The following is a 22,231-nucleotide window of genomic DNA, read 5'->3' on the forward strand; positions in this document are numbered from 1 at the left end:
GCCTTCTAATAGCAACAATGTGTTCAAACAATCGCTTCAAATATTTAATGATTATGATGATAATGTGGTAATGTACATAAATGACGCATGATTGATGAAGAAAATAAAGAATGTTTGAAAGCAAGAATTCGTTGCTCCCAGTATAACATAATCCATATTTACAGTATAAGAACGTCGTATTAAGTCTATCTGCACGGACAATTACATACACCCGGACACCTGCCCCGAACAACAACCGTAGGACAATTTACCTCCGATAACTACCACGCCCCTAGGACAATGAAAAGTACACAATAATTCCCTAGAAGATTCCCCCCCCCCCACACACACACAATGCTACTTCATGTCGGAAAATGTATAGCAATATAATGTACTATATTTCATACAATGAAATCTGCTTATTTATATAGTAAAAGGTCCTGCGGCATGCCAGTGGTAATCAAGATTCTTTCCCAAATTCACTTGATAACAATATTCCTTTTAAAGCAGTAAATTAAACAGTACTATTACACCAGTGTATCTTTTTAATACATTAAGCTATATTCTTCATAACTTTTCTGAATTCTACATGTAAATGTAATGCTCTTTTTCAGTTACTTTTGCCTATGTTAAGTACCATTTAATTAAGACATTATGTGAGTTTTTGTATTGATTTCGAAACAGAATAACCGAATTAATCCATTGATGCTGTTCTCTGTGATTGAAAATGAAGAGAAGTAAAATCGCTGACAAGCAAATTGTGATTTTCTGAAGCTTCCAATCGTCTTAATTTGGGGTAAGTACAGTCTCATAATCGGCATCCCCTTTTATTTTGTTTGCAAACTGCGCAACATTCTGGTTCTCATAAATCAGGTGTGATGACGGTGCACGTCTTTCTCCTGGTCTTTTAGACGAAGCCGTGGAGGTGATATCCATCTCCTGGTATGTCGTGTCTGCCTCGGGTCTGGATGTTAGATCCATGTAAGGATCTGGTCCGTTCTCTTCAGTCCTGATTGGTACTTTGCGTCTTTTACAGAAGAAAAAAAATCACATGAATAAATTCATATTAATCCGCAGGTTTAGAATTATTAATTTCTCTCTTTTTCAAGAAATGATTCTGAAAATATGGTTAACTCTGGATGGATAAAGTTTATATTTTCTCACAACTTTGTTGATCGATTTAAAGAGTGAGAAGGTATAAGCTTTACCTATACAAAATAAGCCATATTGTCATTAATTTCATGGAAAACGATAAGAGAAAATCACAGAGGTAATAATAAAATCCCTTAATTAATCCTTAAATCTTATCATGAATAAAATTCATGATATCGTATTTTTAAACCTCAACTGCATTGGAAAAGAAGGTAGCAATGTTAAAATTCATTGCTGATTCGAAGCAACCCACTTTATTCTTTACATCTGAAGAAACCCTCAACGGTTGAAGTGTGAGTCTGGTTTGATTGTGGATTCAAAGGTCTGACAACCTTATACCGGATGAAAATTCAACTAACCTATCTTATTTCAAGTATTAAAGTGCTATAACCCTCAAAAACTGATTATCTGTATCGTGCATACTTGGAGACAGCTCTTTAATGGTATGGTACCTTTCTGAAGTTGTTTATTTCGTCATTGAAGTTGTTCATTTTGTCTATTTCGTCTAAATCTCTTCTGAAAAGCGCTATATAAGGCCATGTAAAAAAAATATACATGTTTAGCGTCCCCGCCCGCTTCCTTTTTGGGGGCCGCCTCCTATTTTTTTTTCTCGAAAAATAGCCCGACTGACAGGGAAAATGTACCGAGCGGCCATTTTGAAAGAGAGAAAAAAAAAGGGCCTCCTCCCTCTTTTTTTTTCAAAATACAGGACGCTAAACATGTTTTTTTATTTTATTTGGCCTAAGTAGAAGTTATTATTATTATTATTATTATTATTATTATTATTTATAACTCGTAAAAGGTGAAATACAGGGCTAAAATAAAATGCATAAACCTTAATTTACCTGATATGCAAGAAAGTAATGGCAACTGCATACAGCAACAGGGCTACAACAACTACAATCAGGCCAATTTGCGCTCCTGGACAAAGAAAAACAAATCATACATATAACGACAATATAACGGCTTCCTTTCAGTTCTACTTTGTTTTCACTGAAGAACGGTGCATTTCTGCTTTAAATCAAGTATTGTATAAAATAATTACGAAAAACATTGCCTTTCATTTGTAATGTGCCTAATTTCTCAAGTTTTGTCACTATGCAGTGACTGAACAGGGGCGAAATCTCTGGTGGCTACAGTCCTTTAGACAGACAGCCCAATTATGAGTCCGATAATTTTGGTCTTGCGGGCCTTTGGACAACTTTTTTTTTTGGAGGGTTTATTACATGAACATCCCTCGTACGTAGACTAACAGCCTAGCCACGTTCATTAGACCGATGGTCCCCGATACCGAATTGCGGTATCTTAAGTTAAGTATTTCTTTCTCTTGTCGGTCTTTCGGTCTCTTATGGGCTGTCGGTATACTGGGATGACTCCTTCGTGTAAAACAAGTTGTTATATTTTCATAAAGATTTTTTTTATTTCAGAGGAATCATTCAGACTTGCCGTAGGACACAATGTTGGGAGACGAACTTCCTGTACATTCTGTTGAAGAAGAAAAAAAAAGTAGAAGGAAAGATTATTCAGCAAATTTAGGGAGGTGATATCGCATTAGACTCTGCATGTATGTGTTCTTTTTAACATTTTTTTAAAATGATATGAATGTTCCCATCGCTTTATATCAATTGAAACGAATATAACTATGTAAAGATATAAAGAAAGTGTTTAATCTGTTTTGAAGGTCATAAAACACATATATAGTACCACAGGAGTTTATTTATTCTGTTGGATTTAAGTATGGCAGGCCATTCATGCAATTGTTTGCTCTCACCATTCACTGGCATTGGTCTCTCAAGGGACGTACAAATCATGGTTACAAAGCTACAGAATTTACCTTTTAATGAATGAAAAAATATCATCTAAAGATCATAATTGAGAGAGCAACCAGTGACATGGATGGCCTGCCATAGTTAAAGTTAAAGACGATCTTAGTCTTTGTGAAACACCCCCTTGGAATTCCAAATAAATATTTTCATGGCAATCATGATTGAAGCACGAGCTCTTTTCTTTATTTACTCCACAAGGATTCAAATTTAATTACATAACACCTGCAGTTAATGCGGGATAGGGTTGCGGCCTCTCTTTCCCCGAACACCAATATTCAGGCAGCGAGCTGCCCAAATATGCATTTTATATATCTCGAATATTTTGGTGATATATAACACTTTCACAATGTACATATGCTCAAACTTTGTTTTTATTTCACTGGTTCAAACAGCCAATCTACTGCAGGATAAATAATCCAGAATAAATCATAGCAATACATCTCAAATTAGGTTCCCAAACCAGAGCTCAAGATTAGCTTTAGAGTCAAGATTTTCTGTAAAATTGTTAAAAGGTTATCACTGAAGCCTAAAGCATCTGGATCAGAAAATAAGAATATTGGATCTAATTTGATGAGGATTTAGGTGATTTATTTAGACCTTGTTCGTGTTCAAAAGAAACTCACCTGTTTTCACAGGTCCAAATGTACCGGATGTCACACCACCCATATCATTGAACGCTCTAAATGCATAGCTGTCAAAAAACGGGGAAAAAATTAACAATTTTAAATTGATACGGATTTGCCAACTACAAATAAAAAAAAATATATGCACTCAATGTATTCTACAAGTATGTTCTCACTTATGAAAGCACTCCAGAAGTATATTGTGGTATCGTTCACCGAATTACATTTATCATGTTTATCATGGTAGTAAATGGTAATTCCATGGATTACAATGAAAATGTTCGTTATCAGTGATAGCATACATTTAGAGCCCTATATTACATAAAGAGAAAGTGGGAATCTGGTAAAAGTGAAAAAATACTTTTTGAGATTTCTCATTCTGTTTATGTCAGTTTGAAAATTTGTCAAATAGAAATGTCCCCTGAAAAGGATTGCTCTTCAAATGCCCTCGTATTCGAAATATGACTTGAAATAGCTGAAGCATGTGAACCGAACAACTTGTGTGTGTAGTCCCATACACCCATTTTTGAGCAAAGCAAGATTAAGCCATATTTCTTATCAATTTGATGATTCTTAAACCTCACAGCACACACTAATTCCTAACTACTACACTGTTTACCATCAACCATTCCAAAGTGCTTAGTTTCTTTCACAGTCTCACTGCATGCTCAGGAATCAAGTCTATCTTTAAACCAAAAAAAATCGTACTTCTACAAATTGATATACTCACTAGTATTGTGTGTTGTCATCCAAACGTCCATTGCAATATTCCTTTGGACTACCTGCACAGGTCCCATCACCTATGACTACCGTAGCCGAAGGATCCGTTGCTCGTCTTTTACGATTAGAGCCTGTTGGATAGACATATATGTAAAGAATATATCACAAACCATGTACAATTAACAAACATTAATTTCTTATTGCCAAACTATATTTCATGCTCTTATCAATATTATATATTATATACCTCACTTAAGTAATCCAGCAATCTGATTGGTCGAAATTGCATTCATGAACTTGAACTGTTCCTGTTAAAACAGACCTATTTTCCCAATAACCATGGTTATTGGGAAAATAGGTCAGTCTCCATGGTTACCCCATAGGTTTACATGTTAAAAAATGGTTTGAGCGATCAAGGATACGATACGTGTGCGAAGAATTGGTCGGTAATTTCAATACAATTGAATCTCGATCGATCTTACCGACCAATTTTATCTTGCATTGTTGACATGAAGACGAAAATAAACTTCCAAAAACAAAAAAACAACATCTGCCGATAGATCTTGATCTAAGTTCGTGCCAATATGCATTGAAAAAGTAAAAGAAGGGCCCGATTAATGGAGCAGCCGCGAATCATCAATCACGCGAAGCCGTTTTCAATCCATTTTAATGTATATATTAGAGAAAACTGTTAAGTATGGTAACAGAGCGCGATAGCCGAGCGGATTAAGGCGCTGATTTTAGTTACATCACCTTTTGTACGCAAGAGATCGAATCCCATTTTCGACAAAAGTTTTTTTATTTTTTATTTTTTATTTTTTAGTCTATTTTTTTTCGGCATATAAAAGTATTAATGACTGCTTTAATATTCGAGAAATAGTTGTTTTTATACGCTCTCGGGAAGGTTACAATTGGGCTATTGCCCTCGGCACGCCTCGGGGCAATAGCACAATTCTATCCTTCCCTTGAGCGTATAAAAACAACTATTTCTCTCAAAGCAGTCATTAATACTATAATATCAAATTATGAATCTCATAAAATTGGTAAATTAGTATTCTCTTTCTCTTCTTCAGCTTGAACTTTTTGATCATAGATTTGTAAAAAAATAATTTTATAATACGTACAGTATATTTTTTGTGATTTGTGTACAAAACAAATGGAAATATAATGTTTCCTAAAAAGATATAAAACATTGGTTAGAATCTGAGGCAAAGAAACCCAATCCCTTAGACAAAAATCTGCTTTTCTTAACATGAACTAAATGGACTTTCTGCATGACCTTTGCCCTTCTTACCGAACGTCGGTGGAAATGGATATGGGACATCAATGGCTGTGATGTAAGCATTCTGAGCTCTGGCCTCTTCGTAATTCTGTTCTGTGCTGCCAACAGTTGGATCATTACCTAAATAAAGAATTCAAAACATACATGTACATTTAACATTAAAATTATAGTACGAGTCACCAAAAATGGATACTCTGATCCAATCCTTAAATAAATGTAATTGGAGATTCTTTTTTTGATACGTTGATCATTAAATCTGGCAATAAAAAAATGAAAGTAAAAAGCAGATATTTAATAATTCATGCCATATTGGCTCAGTGCAAATTTTGAATGAGATGCACAGCGATACCCTTCGGGGTAAAACAAAAAGGATCATATAACTATGACCCCTGGCCCCCTCATATATACATAATCACAGATCAGTGAATCGTGAGATACAGAAATTTAATGATATATTTAATAATAATGATAGTTTCTTCTCAAGTCCTGGTAGATGTGAGCAGGGTATGAGATGCTGCATAGTCCGCTCATCATTCTCACTATGTCCCGACTTCACTAGGTTGGTGTTACAACGATCGAAAGCAGAACAAGAGACAAATGTACAGGTAAATGTATATACAACTGTACATGTACAGTTAACGACCTAATTATTCATACCCCTTGTAAATTTGATGTATTCTGTGTTTTTCGTAACTCAAGAATGAAAGGTGGACTGGTCGAAATAGGGTCTTTTGTTGAATGCTTTTAGATGTGTGCTTTAATATGTCACATTCTCGAGAAACATAAATGAGAACAAATTAAATTTTCAAATACTTCAAAAAATTACAAAACATTGTAAGGGTATGAATGATTATGGTTGTTAACTGTACGTACCTATTGTTTGGCCCGGGGTTGAATATGATTGTGATTAGAAGTTAAGAATTTGGTTTGTTTAGGAAGTTGTTTTCTGAGTATGTCTCATGACCCATCCCTATTAAACTCACCTTCCTTTGTGATGATGACAGCGAAGGTCAAAAGTTCACCGTTGTCATGGCTGAATAAATCGTCTGGAAGCACCACAGCGAATGAAGTGGTCGAGGTATCAGAGAAATCTGTATTGGCTTCATAGGGATAGTCTTCCGGAACTGGGGGTGGCTCTGTCGTTAAAATGATTGTCAGATGTAAAAAGAACTGTCTAAAACACTTACCATCGAATCAACAATGGTATCAGCAATGAATCAAAGAGCTGAGTTAATATGAATTGTAGTCTTTGTAAGCATAAATCTTGTAGCAAAAAATATACTACTTACGGATGGTAAAGCCTCTCCACTGTCTAAAGGAACAGAATTCCCTCTGTTAAACATTCGCGGACTTGTGAACAAAGTTGACTCTCTTCGTTAAATATTGTCGGATAACAAAATTGACCTGCTATGTTTAAACGAAACTTTTTGTGACGATACAATCGGTGATAACAAACTTCTCGTAGAAGGCCTACGTATTGAACGTAGAGATAGAAACCGTTCAGGCGGAGGCGTTGCTGTTTATATTGCAGAATCATTGACTTATTTCAGGAGAAACGAATTCGAGGACTCCTCCCTTGAAATGATTTGTCAGCAGTCTGCAACTGCCATTTCAAAAGAGTATCATGCTTTGATAGATTTGAAACAATACTAGAATCTGTTAGCTGCTCTCGTTCGTCAATAAGTGAAATATTTGTCATATTTGATATTAACTGTGATTATTGGAATTCTGATCGTCATTCAAGTAATTTTATTAAACTTGATTTTCTTATGGTCGTATAATTTTTCACAAATAATTGATACACCAACATGCGTAACTGATAGAAGCGAAACACTTATTGATACTATTTTCACCTCCAATATTGAAACTATTATTGAACATGGGTGTATACAAACTTCAATAAGCAATCATTATATGGTTTACGTGATTCGAAAACTGCATTTCAAATCACAAAAGGGCTTAGTGAAGAAAAAGTAATTAATTATAGATCTTTTAAATATTTTGATTCAGAAGAGTTTCAATCTCTATTATCTCAAGCCCCATGGCATGTTTTGAACGAAGTAACTAACGTTGATGATTATTGGTTAAAATGGAAAATATATATTCATATCAATAGCTCATCGTCTTGCTCCTATGAAAAAACTTCGAGTGAGAAATGATTCTGCTCCTTGGATCGATTCTAATCTTCGTAAATTAATGTCTAAGAGGGATAAAGCATAGAAAAAAATGTTTGTCAGTGAAACATGAAAAACTGAATACTTCCAAAGAAACAGAATTTGACCAACTCTGGTCTTCTTATAACGAAGTCAATATTTCTTTAAGGAACAGTAAAAATTAATATTTAAAATCACAAATAAGATCTAACTCAAATGATTACAAATGTATGTGGAAATGTCTACGCTCATTGATCCCTAAGCTACGTGTAGCACTCCCACATGCTTTACATGTTAATGGTCAAACATACCAGGATGATGTTAGCATATCCAGTGCCTTTAATGATTATATTATCAATCTAAGTGTAAATAACCCACTACCAAGGGAATCTAACGTTAATTTTGATAGATACAACATTTTACTGAATTCGATTAATTATCTTAATACTTCAGCTTCTGCCTCTGAGCTTTTTGAATTTGACCTGATTGACTGTGAATGTGTTCGGAAATCAATTTTGAATTTAGATATCTCAAAATCAAGTGGAGGGGATGAAATAAATGTAAAACTACTTAAGAGTGCCGGAAAAGAAATCATTATATTTATAACTGATAAATTTGTCATTCAGTACTGGCACCTTCCCTGATGAATGGAAACATGCTAAGGTGTTCCCCTTGTTTAAGAAAGGAGATGTAAATTCCATGACTAATTACCGTCCGATATCTATAATGCCAGCTGTCAGTAAACTTATAGAAAGAATGGTTCGAAACCAGCTTTATGACTTTTTAATTCTTAATGATGTATTAACAGAAATACTGTTTGGGTTCAGACCCGGTCACTCGACAGCCTCAGCACTTGTTGCATTAACTGAGTCATGGCTACATGCCATCGACGCTCGATTAATAGTCGGCGCTCTCTTTATAGACCTTTATAGCTGTTAGGCAGGGATATGCTGTACTCTGTTAGCCATTGGACAAGGTAGCCAATCTTTGGTTGGTTCGGTATATGCCGCAAAGTAATTGGAATTTAATTGGGATGGCTTGTCTAAGGTGTGGAAACGGGGTTCTCCTGGGAAGCAGGTGTGGAGTCTCTGAAGATTGAAGGCTGGCCAACATGTTGAGGGACGATTTGATGGATGTAGCTGATGCTGTCTTTTCATGTCTGTGCTCTGAGACGGTGTATTTGGCCGTCTTCTTCCAGGAGAAATACGGGACCGACAAGTTCAGAAGCTCCTTTATGCAGTGGCGGATCCAGGGGGGGGGGGGCAAAGGGGGCACGTGTCTCCCAGCCAAAAAAAAATATGTTAAAATCAGCCCTAAATTCTCCCGAAATGTACTGAAAAACAGGGACGTGACCCCCGGCCCCAATTTTTTTTATTAAAAATGTAATTAAAAAAAAAAAAAAAGGAGATACCAATGGCAGACCTAAAAAGGTTACCTTACCCCCTAGCGAGTTTTGTTGGGGACTAAAAAAATAATATATATATGTTCTCTTTCCCACCGTGTGCCCCCCCCCCCCCCCGGAAGAAATTCCTGGATCCGCCCCTGATGAATGGTAGCTGGTAATGCTTGAGGAAGCCACTGAATGAAGCAATATACCTGGTGCTTGGATGGGGGCATAATTAACATGTGGAAGAAGACCCGGGATTCAAATCTGCCGTGTGGGAGAAGCAGCAGCTGGCCGAGTAGTCTCAATTGCTGGGTATGGAGGCTGTAGGAGATAGGTAGGATTCCTGAGAATAGATGTATCGCTTCGGTAGCAGTGGTGCGAGGAAGTTCCAGGATAGTTTTGAACAACTGGGCTTGAGCCCTGTCAAGATGGAGCTTGGCCATTTTTGTCAGATTCATGACCTAATAATAACTTTTATTTACCCAGGGTAGCCACTTCAGTTATGAAACTGTTCTTCCAGCGGGCCCTGCATAACATCCGTATAACATCCTCGGAAATCCGAACCTCTCCCTTAGGATTGAAGAGATGTGAGGGGGTAGGCCACTCCTGTGTGCTCCAACACCTGTAAGGGGGTACATTGTTATGTAACCGGTTGAGATCATGCTGGCGCCGGGGTCTGACTGGCAAGCCGTGCACATGATTCCAGGATGAGGGTGTGTCTCAGTCCGGGGTATCTCATCCCTTACCGTATGAAAGAAAATTAGAGGATGTGGAGGATCCCATCACCACAATGGCACTCTTAGAGGCATTGATGGTGATGCCGTGGTGCCTGTATATATGGAGACAGTGTGAAGACCAAGGCCTTTAGCCCTGACCATTTTCATCAGGCCATCTATGTACACATAGTAAAGCAAGGGAGGAAGGATTTCCCGTGCAAACACCCCTTACTTTACGGGTACTTCAGGTCGGTCGATGGTGCTTTTATCCCTGTTAGTGTGACACAAACCTTTACGACTTGGGTCCCCAGTAGTTAGGTTGTGAGCTATGAATTGCTCTTTTGAGTGGTTTCGGGCTATGTTGTGTGGGAGGGCTGCAAGGAAACTGTCTTTGTGAAAGTTATGCGATTCCTGGATTGATCGTTCGATTGTTCGACTGTTCCTTTTGGGTCTTGACATATTTCCCTAGAACAGGCTGAGGGTAGGAGTTACAGATACCTTTCGTGGGGTTTTGGGGGATTTCCATTACATCCATGTCAAGTGGCATGAATGGGTTGTCTGTGTGGAGTTACAAGTGTGAGGTTGGGTTGGGGCTGGTATTCGGGTTATTCCTTTTATCCCATGTCTTAGACCCTATCCGGACACCTTGCCCCTAGACATCCACCCCCGGATAACATCCCGGTCAACTACCCCTAGGGCAACCATCACCTAGGACGACTACCCCTAGGACAACTACCCCCCCCCGAACAACTACCCCCCAGAAAACGACCCCGTAGGTCAACTACCCCCTAGGATAGTTGTCCGGGGGTAGTTGTCCTAACGGATGGTTGTCGTAGGAGGAAGTTGTCTGGGGGGTAGTTGTCGGGGTGGTAGTTGTCCGGGGGTACTTTTTCTAGGGGGTAGTTTACTGGGGGTAGTTATCCGGGGGTCGATTTCCAAGGGGTATTCTGCCTAGAGGGTGGTTGCCCTAGGGGGTAGTTGTCCTAGAGGGTAGTTGTCCAAAACACGTACCTTCTTGCGGCGTTTCCACTGGTTCAGTTGAAACTGGGTCACTTTCATACTCTCCATCATTCACTGCTATTATCTGATAGAGATAAATAAAAACAGTAAAAAAATTCTGGTTTTTGTTATTGAAAAGTATTTGATAGAGCGCCATATATATGGCAGTCATGCTTAAGCCGTGGTGATAATTGTGAAACGCCCGGAGTGTCAGTTTTGACAGACATGAGCGCTATACAAGAACCCACTGTTATCATTATTATTATCATTAATATTTTACTATTATCATTTTTAAAGTTGTTTGTTGTATCTATTCAACAGTTATCACTCTTTATTATTCATTCTGCAAATAACTTTCAATTTATCAGTTTATTACCAAAAAATAATTATCACTAATGTACATCTCATATGATAAGTCCTGGGTTCGATCGCTGCTTGGTTTTTACATCCTTGGACGAGGTGTTTTGCCCTCATCTGTCCCTCTCCACTAAGGTGATGGTACCTGGCAATGCTGGAGTAATAATAATTGCAGGGCTTGCAGAAAAAAGCAGTATTAATACAGATGTGGCTACCATGGGTAAATAAGGCCAATATTTAGTTATTATTTATTACTCACCATAAATGTATAAGAGAACCCAGGGTACAGATCATTGTATGTAACTGCCAGGACCGGGGGACTATAAACATCGCTGAATTCATGACTAGGGTTGTCCTGTACGTGGGTGACAAACGAAGAGTTAAATTCAACATATTCTACAAATGAATCATGCAAATGAATTCATCAAATGATCTGCATGTGTACTGGAAACAATTGCATGGCATTTAGTTTTTCATATATATATTCAGAGTATTATTGATATTATTATCATGATTATGATGGTACATGACGCTATCCAGCGGTACATAAAGGGAGAAGAATTTCTTAATTCAATCCGACAAACAGTCCGTGAAGTCCTTCATGAAGAGATCAACGTGCTTTTGAATAGAATTGATTTAAATGAAGGGAAGATCATGGACCTAGAATGTCGTTTCAATGAAAGGGAGAAGGAGATCGTTGATCTAAAAAAGTTGATTGAAGACCAACAATCATCGCTGACCAGGGTCCAGCGCACAGCCAACATCCAAGAACAATACTCGCGACGCAATTGTTTGCGTTTTTACGGTGTCGCACACAAAGAGGGAAAGGACACTGATGACCTCATTTGTGAGCTTGCTCGAGAAAGGCTCAAAGTGACCTTGAAGAAAGAGGACATCGAACGATAACACCGCCTGCCTACAAAGACTACGGAATCTGTGAATCCCCCTGCCCGTTCAACAAGAAGCAACAAACGCAATAACGGAACAAAACCTGACGTCATCATCGCTAAATTCGTGTCTTGTCTTGTCAAAGCGACGCGAACTGTAAGGCACAAGAATGGGGATCGACGAGGACCTTACCAAGACAAACGCTAACTTACTATCAAAAGCGAAAAATTGTGAGAAGACACTTACCGCATGGTCTTCCGATGGCAGAATACTCGGCCTCTTCCCAACGAGTGGAGGCAAACAAATTAAACGATTAATTACGAGCGAAAATGACTTAAAGTGACTATTAAAGACTTTTCTCTAGCACTGAAGCTATCACTGACTCTACAGAGACCCATTTTCCCATTGTTATCAATCATGCAATTACTGTGGTGCATTCCAAATCTGCAGTACTCTGTACTCTTAGAACATTTTTGTTTCTTTTTCTTTTGTATGTAATAGTAGTAATAACTTTGGTTTTGTGAATATATATTCTTGTGTATTTATGTGTATACGTGTGAATGATGACCCTTCGGGCATCATATGAACGTGCGATCAGTAATGTTGATTTGAGTACAGTTTCCCATATTTTGTCACCTATGATTGGAGATAATGAGACGTTTGGAATAGATCAATCTTTTTATTTTCCTGATGACCTTAATTCTACCCTTTTGAAATATTCTTTGAACTCGATAAATTTTTCCATATTACATATGAATTGTCGTAGTATTCTAAGTAACTTTGATGGTATTTCTGCTTTGTTAAATAGTCTGAATTTTCAGTTTTCTGTTATGGGCGTAACTGAAACTTGGCTGAAAGACAACTCATTATTGTGCAATATTCAAGGTTTTAGCTTTTTACATAATAGTAGAGCTGAGAGGAGAGGAGGGGGTGTTGGTGTGTTCATTCGGGAAAATCTGATTCATAAACATAGAGGTGATTTAGATATTAACAATGGAGTAATAGAAAGTATATTTATTGAAATAGAGAATGTATGTAATAAGAACATAATTATAGGAGTAATTTATAGGCCATCTGATCAGTCTGTGCAAGAATTTTTAGATATAACTGGTTCAGCTCTTCATAAAATAAACACAGAGAATAAAATTGTATATCTGATGGGAGATTTCAATATTAATCTATTAAATACCACATCTTGTCATAAAGCTAATGACTTTTTAAATATGCTGGTAACTTTTTCTATGTATCCACTCATACATCACCCTACTCGAGTGACCGATCGTTGTGTTTCTTTATTAGATAATATTATTACTAATGATGTTACTAATAAATTAAACGGTGCTATTTTAGTTGATATCTCAGATCATTTTCCTGTATTTAGTGTTTGTCATCATAAAATCAAGGAAAAGAAATATGTAATAAGCAAAAGACAGTTTAATGATAGTAATATTTTTGAATTCAGTAAACGATTGCAAAATGTCAGATGGAATTTGAAATCAAGTGATTGTAATGTGAGCTATAGTTGCTTTTTGTCAAAATTTATTCGCATTTTTTAATATGAAGAATGCTTTCCTTTGCAAAAAATAAATGTTAATAGACGTAAGCATAAACCATGGATAAATAAAGTATTGATGAAAAAAATTAAAAAGAAATGTAAATTGTATGAAAAGTCTTTGAAAAATTCAACTGAATATAGGAAAAGAGTTTACAAACAATACAGAAATAAAGTTACAAATGAAATTAAGAAAGCTAAATATCAATATTGTAAGGATAAATTTAATCATGATAAGGGTGATATTAGACTAATTTGGAAGACTATTAATGGAGAACTTGGTACGAAATCTGTCAAACATTGTGTTGAAAAAATTGATGTAAATGGTTCCACAATTACAAACAAAGAAGATATCTCTAAAAGCTTTAATGAATATTTTGTTAATATTGGTTTCAATCTGACAAACAATGTGCAATATTCCAACAGTTTCTACAATGATAATGTATTTGTTAATGACAAATCAGCATATTTTACTCCTATATCATGTAAAGAAATTATCGATTTCGTTCGTTGTTTGAAGAATGGTACCAGTGCTGGTTGTGATGATATTAATATTACTGTTGTCAAGAAAATTATACATTTGATTTGTGTACCTCTTTGTTCTATTTTCAATTCTTGTTTGTCAACTGGTATTTTTCCTAATCAAATGAAAATAGCCAAAGTTATTCCAGTTTTTAAAAGTGGTGATCGCACTAATGTACATAATTACCGGCCTATTTCTGTCCTCCCTATTTTCTCTAAATTTTTTGAAAAGTGTTTATATAAGCGTTTAAGTACTTTCTTAACATCGTGCAATATTTTGTCTGAAAATCAACATGGTTTCCGAACGGGACACTCCACAACGACTGCTCTTCTTAATTTCATTGATAAAGTTTCTTATGCAATTGATTCTAGACAGTTCACAGTTGGTTTATTTCTTGATTTAAGTAAAGCCTTTGATACTTTAGATCATGTAATTTTGTTACGTAAATTAGAGGCTTATGGTATTCGTGGAATTCTTTTGCAATTATTTAAAGATTATTTATCAAATCGTCAACAATTTGTTTCTATTCAAAATCAACAATCTTCATATTTGCCCATTCGTTGTGGAGTGCCCCAGGGTTCAATACTTCAATACTTCAATTACTTAATTTATATTAATGATATTGTGAGTTCATCTGATTTGTTACATTTTATATTATTTGCAGACGATACCAGTGTGTTCATGTCTCATAATAATCTCCGTACGCTAGTTGATTCATTCAATTCTGAAATAAATAAATTAAGTGAATGGTTGATCAACAATAAACTAGTTTTGAATGTTGCTAAAACCCAATATATTGTATTCACTAAACGACGTATTAAAGATAATTTTGCAATCAATTTTTATGGTCATCAAATTAATCGTACTTCTTGTGTGAAATTTTTAGGTGTTCATATCGATGAATCTTTAACATGGCATGAACACGTTGGTATCGTATGCAATCGTGTTGCCAAAGCTGTTGGCATTATTTACCGTTTGAGACATTTTCCAAGACATATTTTAGTTATGTTATATTATGCATTGATTTTCTCCCATGTCAATTATTGTAATATTGCTTGGTCAAACAATCATGATTATTTTATTACTAAACTATTTGTTTTGCAGAAAAAAGCCATAAGAATAATTTCTAATTCACCATATCATGCTCATACTTTGCCAATCTTTTTCCAGTTAAATCTCCTAAATGTTTATGACATTAATAGATTGAATATTGCAATATTTATGTTTATGTGTTCTAGAGGTTTATTACCATCTCCAATTACATCAAAATTTATTTTAAATAGTAACATACATAATTATAATACACGTAATGCTGTTGAATACCATCTGCCAAAAGTTAGAACTAATATTTCAAAGTTTACTATTTTTTATAAAGGTCCTCATCTATTGAGCACGATTCCAAACCATCTAAAGAATCAACCTTCCTTAAATAGTTTTAAACGTTCCTTCCGATTGTTTTTATCAAATTTGTACTCAATAACCTGAATATCATAGTATATATATATATATATATATATGTTATTTTTTTTGTATAATGTTTTCCTTTTCCGTTTTACTGTTTCTACCTGCTTTCTTTTTCTTCTTAATGTTATGTTAATTACGTATTTGTTTAGGGGTCAACGTTTAACAAGGCTAAATGCTCTTTTTTGTTGACCCCTCATTCGACATAAATTTTCTTTCTTAACTAATTTCCTTGTTAATATTATTGTATTCATATTATTTGTAATGTTACCCTTCTACATGTATTTATATATTTCTCTCTTTTTTTTTAATACTCTGTATGTATTGTATATTTTTTTTATGAAGAATGAAATAAATACCATACCATACCATACCATACATGCAATTATTAAGATTATGATTATTGTAAATTATTTGTAAATTATTATCATTAATATTATTATCATTTAGTGTTATTAATATGATGATTATTTAGATTATCATTATTGTTTTTAGTATTATATCATTATCATCATCATTACTATTTATACTACTGCTACTACTACAAATAATAATACCACTACATGCACTATTATTATAAATTTTAACTTTATTTATATGTGTATATGTATCATCATTATCATAATAACTATTATTGATATGAATATTTGTATTATTATTATTACTATAATAATTATCATCATCATCACTTCTGTATAATGTACTTACATCTCTAGTACCAACGTAGCTTATCATATAAGACGTGATATCACCATTAGGCTCTACTGGACTCTCATAAGTCAAGGTGATTGTATTCTTATCTACTGCTTCTGCTCGAGGGTTGCGTACAGGACTTGGTTCTTAATATAATAAGAAATTACAAAACCAAATACATAAAAAATCAAGATTTAACTTTGCATCTCAAAGCCTAACATTATTTCCACAGAAAATGTTCACTTGCCAAAAAATATGATTTGGGCGATATCTCCCCAAAAGTTATGACTTTAGTAGTAAATCAATAGGATTGAGGTAAACATATTTTAAAGCGTGAACTTCTTTTAAAAAACCCACTCTTGGGGCAAAATATGCCAATAATTTTTATCATAACATCTCATCTTTGGTTCTTATTATTTCATGCCACAAGCGCTTCAGATTTGATGTTTTTTTGTCATGGTAAATCATGATGAAGGGATCGAATATTAGGGAGTTATTTCAATAACCCACTGAACATGTTAAAACAAAGTTATAGGGGTTTTAAAATAGCATGTACTTTTCTTACAGCTCTGGCAAGAAAATGTGTAATCTAATAGTTTACAACATATATTTATGTTTAGAGTATGAATAAGGATCCTGATATTGCCTTAATTATATTCATTGCACCCTTAGACTTTTGCTAATAATGAAGAGTTTAAACCATACTTTGAGGAAAGATTTCAATTATGATTTTTACAACATTTTGGCCTTTCAAAGGTTTTCTAAAACTGTTCACAGGGGCAAAACAAATCTTTGTCCATTCTGTGTCATGTCCTAGTTATGAGGAGTCCATTTTAACTTGAGCTATTAAAGCGAAAAAATGTGAAACTTTCTGGGAATGTCGGTGATAGTCAAATGTTACTGATTCACTTAGTTAAGTATGTATTAGGGCTTTTTATGTTGTTTAAAACCCCCAAAAGGTCTGTATGTCAAGTCCATTATGCTGGAATAAACCATATGCAACACCATTCTCATACATGTATTGGATGGAGGACAAAAAATGAAGTACATAGATTTCTGTTAAAACTCACTATCAGGAACAGTCCTGGCAGTTTGAGTTATGGGTTCACTCCTCTCATCGCCACTTTCAGTTACTACGGCAACGAAATATATTATCCCTGGGGTTAGACCCGTGATCTCTGCAGCCGGGTCAGTGAAGTCTCCATTGAATACAGCTATGCCATGATCAGGTGTGACTGTGATGGCAAAGTTATCTGCATCTCCTTGATACCCCCATACCAGGTTTAGTTCCCGCTGGCTAGACAAGATGCTCAACCCAAATGGAGTTGCAGGAACTGTTTGGAAAAAGTAAGGGACATTGCGGCAATGAAGACACGTGCACCTGTAACGATTCATCCACATCAATTTCCTAACTTACCCTCGACCCAACACAATACCTAACCCAATCCTAAACCCAAACCTAACCTAAAACCAAACTGCAACCAGACTTCTTTAATACTTCAACCCTGGACCCAACACTATAGCTAACCCTAATCCTAAACATACTTTAAAACCTAACTTCAAGCCCAACTGCCACCCTAACCCTAACCCTGATCCTAATCCCATACTGTTGACCAAATAAAGCCTGAAGTAATTGCCGAAGGTCACCTCCGGTCTTCTGAGATCAGAGTTTATATCCATCATAACACAAATCTGCCAAATTGATTGGTCAATTGTCATCATATGATGAAATATACTTATTATACCGTGCAAAAAAGGTTGTAGTATTGCATGCTCGTGCACATGTAACAAAATGTTTATTGTCAAATGAGAGCTAATTACTTTATTTTCCATATTTGTAGAATATCTGATGATTGTATGAGGTTGGGTAAGGCCGTACATGAAGAATAATGATACTTTTGATGTCTTTTCATGATCTTAATTCCTCAACTTTACTTGCTAAAATAAGGAACACCACATCATCAAATACATGTACCTAGCACTTGCCCGAGTATTGTCATTATCATTAGCAGTAGAAGTATTACATGTATTATCATCATTATCATCATCATTTATTAAAGTCATCATTTTCCCTCTTATAAGAAGTTACTGAATTTCCCGCCACGATGACACTTTATCTCTCAACTTATTCTTGTCTTGAGCATCCTCTTCATTTAGACCAATCTTACTGCTTTTCTTTCGTCACCATATCTTTCCATAAAATATTCGGTCTTCCTTTCCCTGTTATGCCATCCATTTCCAGATCCCATGCTCCCACGCTCTTTTCACAGCTTCGTCATCTTCCCTCCACAACACATGACCCATCTATCTCAATTAACTTCTCCTTACCACTTCAACCACAGTTTATTCCATGAGCTCCGTTGGGTTCCTTCTATCGTACAGTTTCACACCACACATCTTCCGTATCATGACCCTTTCTTTTTTCCACTAGATACCTTTTTCTTCATCACAAATTTAAAAAAAATAATTCCTTATCAATGTTACTACTATTACTACTTTTCTTAATTACCTGTTCTCTGATCCACACTCTTCTCCTCGCTGGTCTTTAGTGTCGCGTCTTGAACACCAACCCCACTCACCGACACCACAGTGAAGTTATAGCTCCTCCCCTGTGTTAAATTTGACACTTGAGAAGAATACTCATTAACACCAGGCGTGTAATCTACTCTGATTGGTTCCTGACTGTCGGGTTTAAAGGTCAACAGGAAATAGTTGTAGACGCAGTCTGAGCACTGCACGAGATTCCACTGTACATCGACAGTAGTTGTGGTGGGTTCCGTGACAGCAATGCTTTCAACCGATTCAGGCACTGCAATTAAAGGATAACAAAATCAAGTGCTTTACCAGTTAACCAACCAAAATATGCACTGTACCATCATCATAGTGGCATTATAGGCAGGTGGTCTTTATGTAGGGGTTCGTTTTAGTACATGTTCCAATGAGAAACAGTTTTCAAGAGAAACCGAAAGTGTGGTCTTTCTAGACAGGTGGTCGCTGAAGCAGGTTTCACTGCAGTGTGTAACTCTACGACGGGCCTCGTCTTATAAAGAGTTGATATCAATCGCAAATTTATTTGCAATCGATAGCAATCGCAACTATGGACATAAAATATAAAAGACTGCAAAGTTGCGATCGACACGATGGCTTGTGATTGATTTGGATCAATCACAACTCTTTATAAGACGGGGCCCTGATGTACTAGATAATACAAACCTGCAACCAGGTTGATAAGACTCGAAGCTCTGGTGCTGTTAGAGGATGAGTTTGTGCCCACTTCACTGTAAACAGTCATGCTATAGGTCGCCCCTGGTCCTATCAGGTTCACACAAGCTGCTGAGAATGATTCTCGATCGGTGTCTCCAATGGTGGATGGGGATGCGTATCCATGGCTACACATGATGCTGTAACTCTCTACCGTGTCGTTCTGCCTCATCCAGGATACGCTAACTGACGTCAGGGTCGAGGGTCCTTCCTTGAGGTCCACTCCAAGGGGCACTACATGTTTTTGTATAATAATAATAATGTTAATAATGATGATGGTGATAATAATAATAATAATATAATAATAATATTAATAATAATAATAATAATAATAATAATAATAATAATAATAATAATATAATGATAAAATATTCATACGATGTACATCGCATTCTAAACATTAAAGTTTCTCAAACATACTACTGATTACAAAGAAGAACAAGCGATTAAAGTGCATGTCCATGTACCGGTACATGTACCTTGGTATACTGTAAGATTTGATGGTCTTATCATCTGCACCGTCTATTCAACTTACGGGCAAAGACTTCAACGGTGCTGATGGCGCTCAGCTTGTCGTTGCTAATAGCAACCACCGAGAGGTCGTACTGTTCTCCAGATCTGGGTAACCCTACGCAGTAAGCCGTCAGCTGCTGCCCGCCTTGACTTCTGTCCACAGGAATAGATGCTGGCGAGGCAGTACCATTGGAGCATGTGATATTGAAGGTATCCACCACACTGTCAGGGACTGTCCATGTAGCTGAGATGGCTGTCGTGTTAGACTCACCAGGGGAAAGTTCAACGGCCTCTGGTACTATTTTAAAGAAATAATTCAACAAAAAAATCTTGATATGTACTTTCCTTTATTAAACTAATTTAAAGATGTCTACTTAAAACATGAAAATGCATATCTAATCTTTGAGATTTCTACAAAACCATGTTAACTTCTCAATGTTAACCTTTTCAACGAAGTTGGCTGTTTTAACAGCCCTAATCTCAAAGCTAAATCTCATATCGTTCAGATCTATAAAAGATTGTTTTTGTTTTTTCGTGAAATTTGAAAAAAAAACATGAGGGTCTAGATAATAGATTGTGACGATAGTTGGTATAAAAAAACACTACTTCCAAGAACTTTCTTGGTTTCTATAAATGCTTTTGTTTACTCATCCTCCTTTTATGATCTTGTTATATTTCATATATGTGTAATATTGTATAGCTCATTAAATGTCAACAGACATGAAATGCGCTATAAAAGAATAAAGTATTATCATATATTACATTACTTTTATCACGAGGAACATTGTAAAAACACACATGTTTTTAATCGTCTTTATTACTTGCCGCACATGTTTATCTACATGTTTGTAGACCTACATGTCATGGCAGTGTAAGAGTTAAAGGGAGATGGTCCTCAGATTCCATTAGTAGTTCATAATTCGCCGACACCAGACTTGGTGAAAATACCAGTAATGGAGTGTACAAGTCTCGCACACAGCAAACCTGTAATCCAATCAAATACCCCCTAGTCTCTAGATTTTGTTTGCAAATGGATACATTTACATCATGGTGGTGCATGAATGATGAAGCATGTTCAATGCATCATGGGAGAGTGAGGAAAGTATAATCTTTGATAGGGCTATTCATGTATTGAATTGACGAGAAAGAGCTGCTTAAATAAAGAGAATAATTATGATCATATATTGGATATCTATAAAGCGCCCATATCCACCAAGCAAGGTGCTCGAGGCACTCTAAGGGTACTCCGACTCTGCTAGGCTCACAGCATTCTAGAATTACCCATTTAAAATCTGGGCAGAGAGCAGCAAATGTAGATTAATATCTTGCTAAAGGGCCATAGTGCCGCGGCAGGACTCGAACCGCGTACCAAGTGATCCACAGTCCGGCAACGTATCCACTAGACGATGACGCATCTTACAAGATTGAGTTCTGGGGCCCGTTTCACAAAGGCTTTTTGCAATGACAAATGACAAAAATCAGTGACAACTCTGCTGATAACCAATCAGAAGCAAGGATTTCAGTAGCTTATAACAAAGACTGTCATTTGTCACTGATGACAAGTTTTGTGAAACGGGTCCCTGGTAAAGATTGTCTTACTACAGACATGATACTAAATGAATTTTCCCCCAAATGTTGCAGATGTTTCATGAGTAATGTATGATGACACATACCATGGCTGTGGTGATTATATGCGAAGTACATCATGTGACTGGAGCAAATGATAATTCACCACAGTTGCGTATCGAATGTAATACATGTACTCACAAGCTGTCAATACAATCAAGGCTGAATTTCTCTGTGTTTTACTAATACTGGTGACCGTCATTGTGTAATTATCCCCTGGAGTATCCAGGCCCATGCACGAGGCCAGATACTCCACGTCTTGGACCGAATCTAAACCTTGATCTAAACTGATCTAAACCTTTAACAACTATTTAAAAGAAATCGCATAACGATATTGAATTTGAATGATTATTTGATGACTTTATCTTATGAGTACGCACATTTACAATGACTTTGAATGTAATATATATTCATAATTATTGATTTTTATATGAATAGGTTATCAAAATTCACATTTTTCATGACTTAACTAGGAAAATTACTCTATATTAGTGCATCCACACAAAAACAAATTACTTTC

At 36.1% G+C, this 22,231-nt stretch overlaps 1 protein-coding gene across 1 annotated transcript; it reads right to left on the reverse strand.

Moving 5' to 3' along the window:
* Nucleotides 1-323: 323 nt before the first annotated feature.
* LOC100890063 (fibronectin) lies at nt 324-20,917 on the reverse strand. The gene is made up of 15 exons (XM_030988334.1): nt 20,907-20,917; nt 20,108-20,430; nt 19,525-19,806; nt 18,821-19,120; nt 17,382-17,645; nt 16,327-16,457; nt 11,454-11,549; nt 10,850-10,922; nt 6,566-6,718; nt 5,595-5,702; nt 4,311-4,431; nt 3,581-3,648; nt 2,578-2,616; nt 1,977-2,052; nt 324-1,006 (listed from the first exon to the last, which is right to left on the reverse strand). Exons 1-15 carry the CDS (start codon nt 20,915-20,917, stop codon nt 766-768), a joined length of 2,286 nt encoding a protein of 761 aa, XP_030844194.1. The 3' UTR covers nt 324-765.
* Nucleotides 20,918-22,231: the final 1,314 nt, after the last annotated feature.

This window comes from Strongylocentrotus purpuratus, unplaced genomic scaffold, assembly GCF_000002235.5.
Source record: "Strongylocentrotus purpuratus isolate Spur 01 unplaced genomic scaffold, Spur_5.0 spur5_scaffold_17, whole genome shotgun sequence".
Lineage (NCBI taxonomy): Eukaryota > Metazoa > Echinodermata > Echinoidea > Camarodonta > Strongylocentrotidae > Strongylocentrotus > Strongylocentrotus purpuratus.

Excerpts from the sequence above, each read along its gene's own strand:
- LOC100890063 (XM_030988334.1), bottom strand. Across the intron at positions 6,719-10,849 it reads AGTGGAAACGCCGCAAGAAG|AGCCACCCCCAGTTCCGGAA; the intron begins GTACGTGTTTTG and ends TTTTAACGACAG. Across the intron at positions 2,053-2,577 it reads TCCCAACATTGTGTCCTACG|GAGCGCAAATTGGCCTGATT; the intron begins GCAAGTCTGAAT and ends TTCTTTGTCCAG.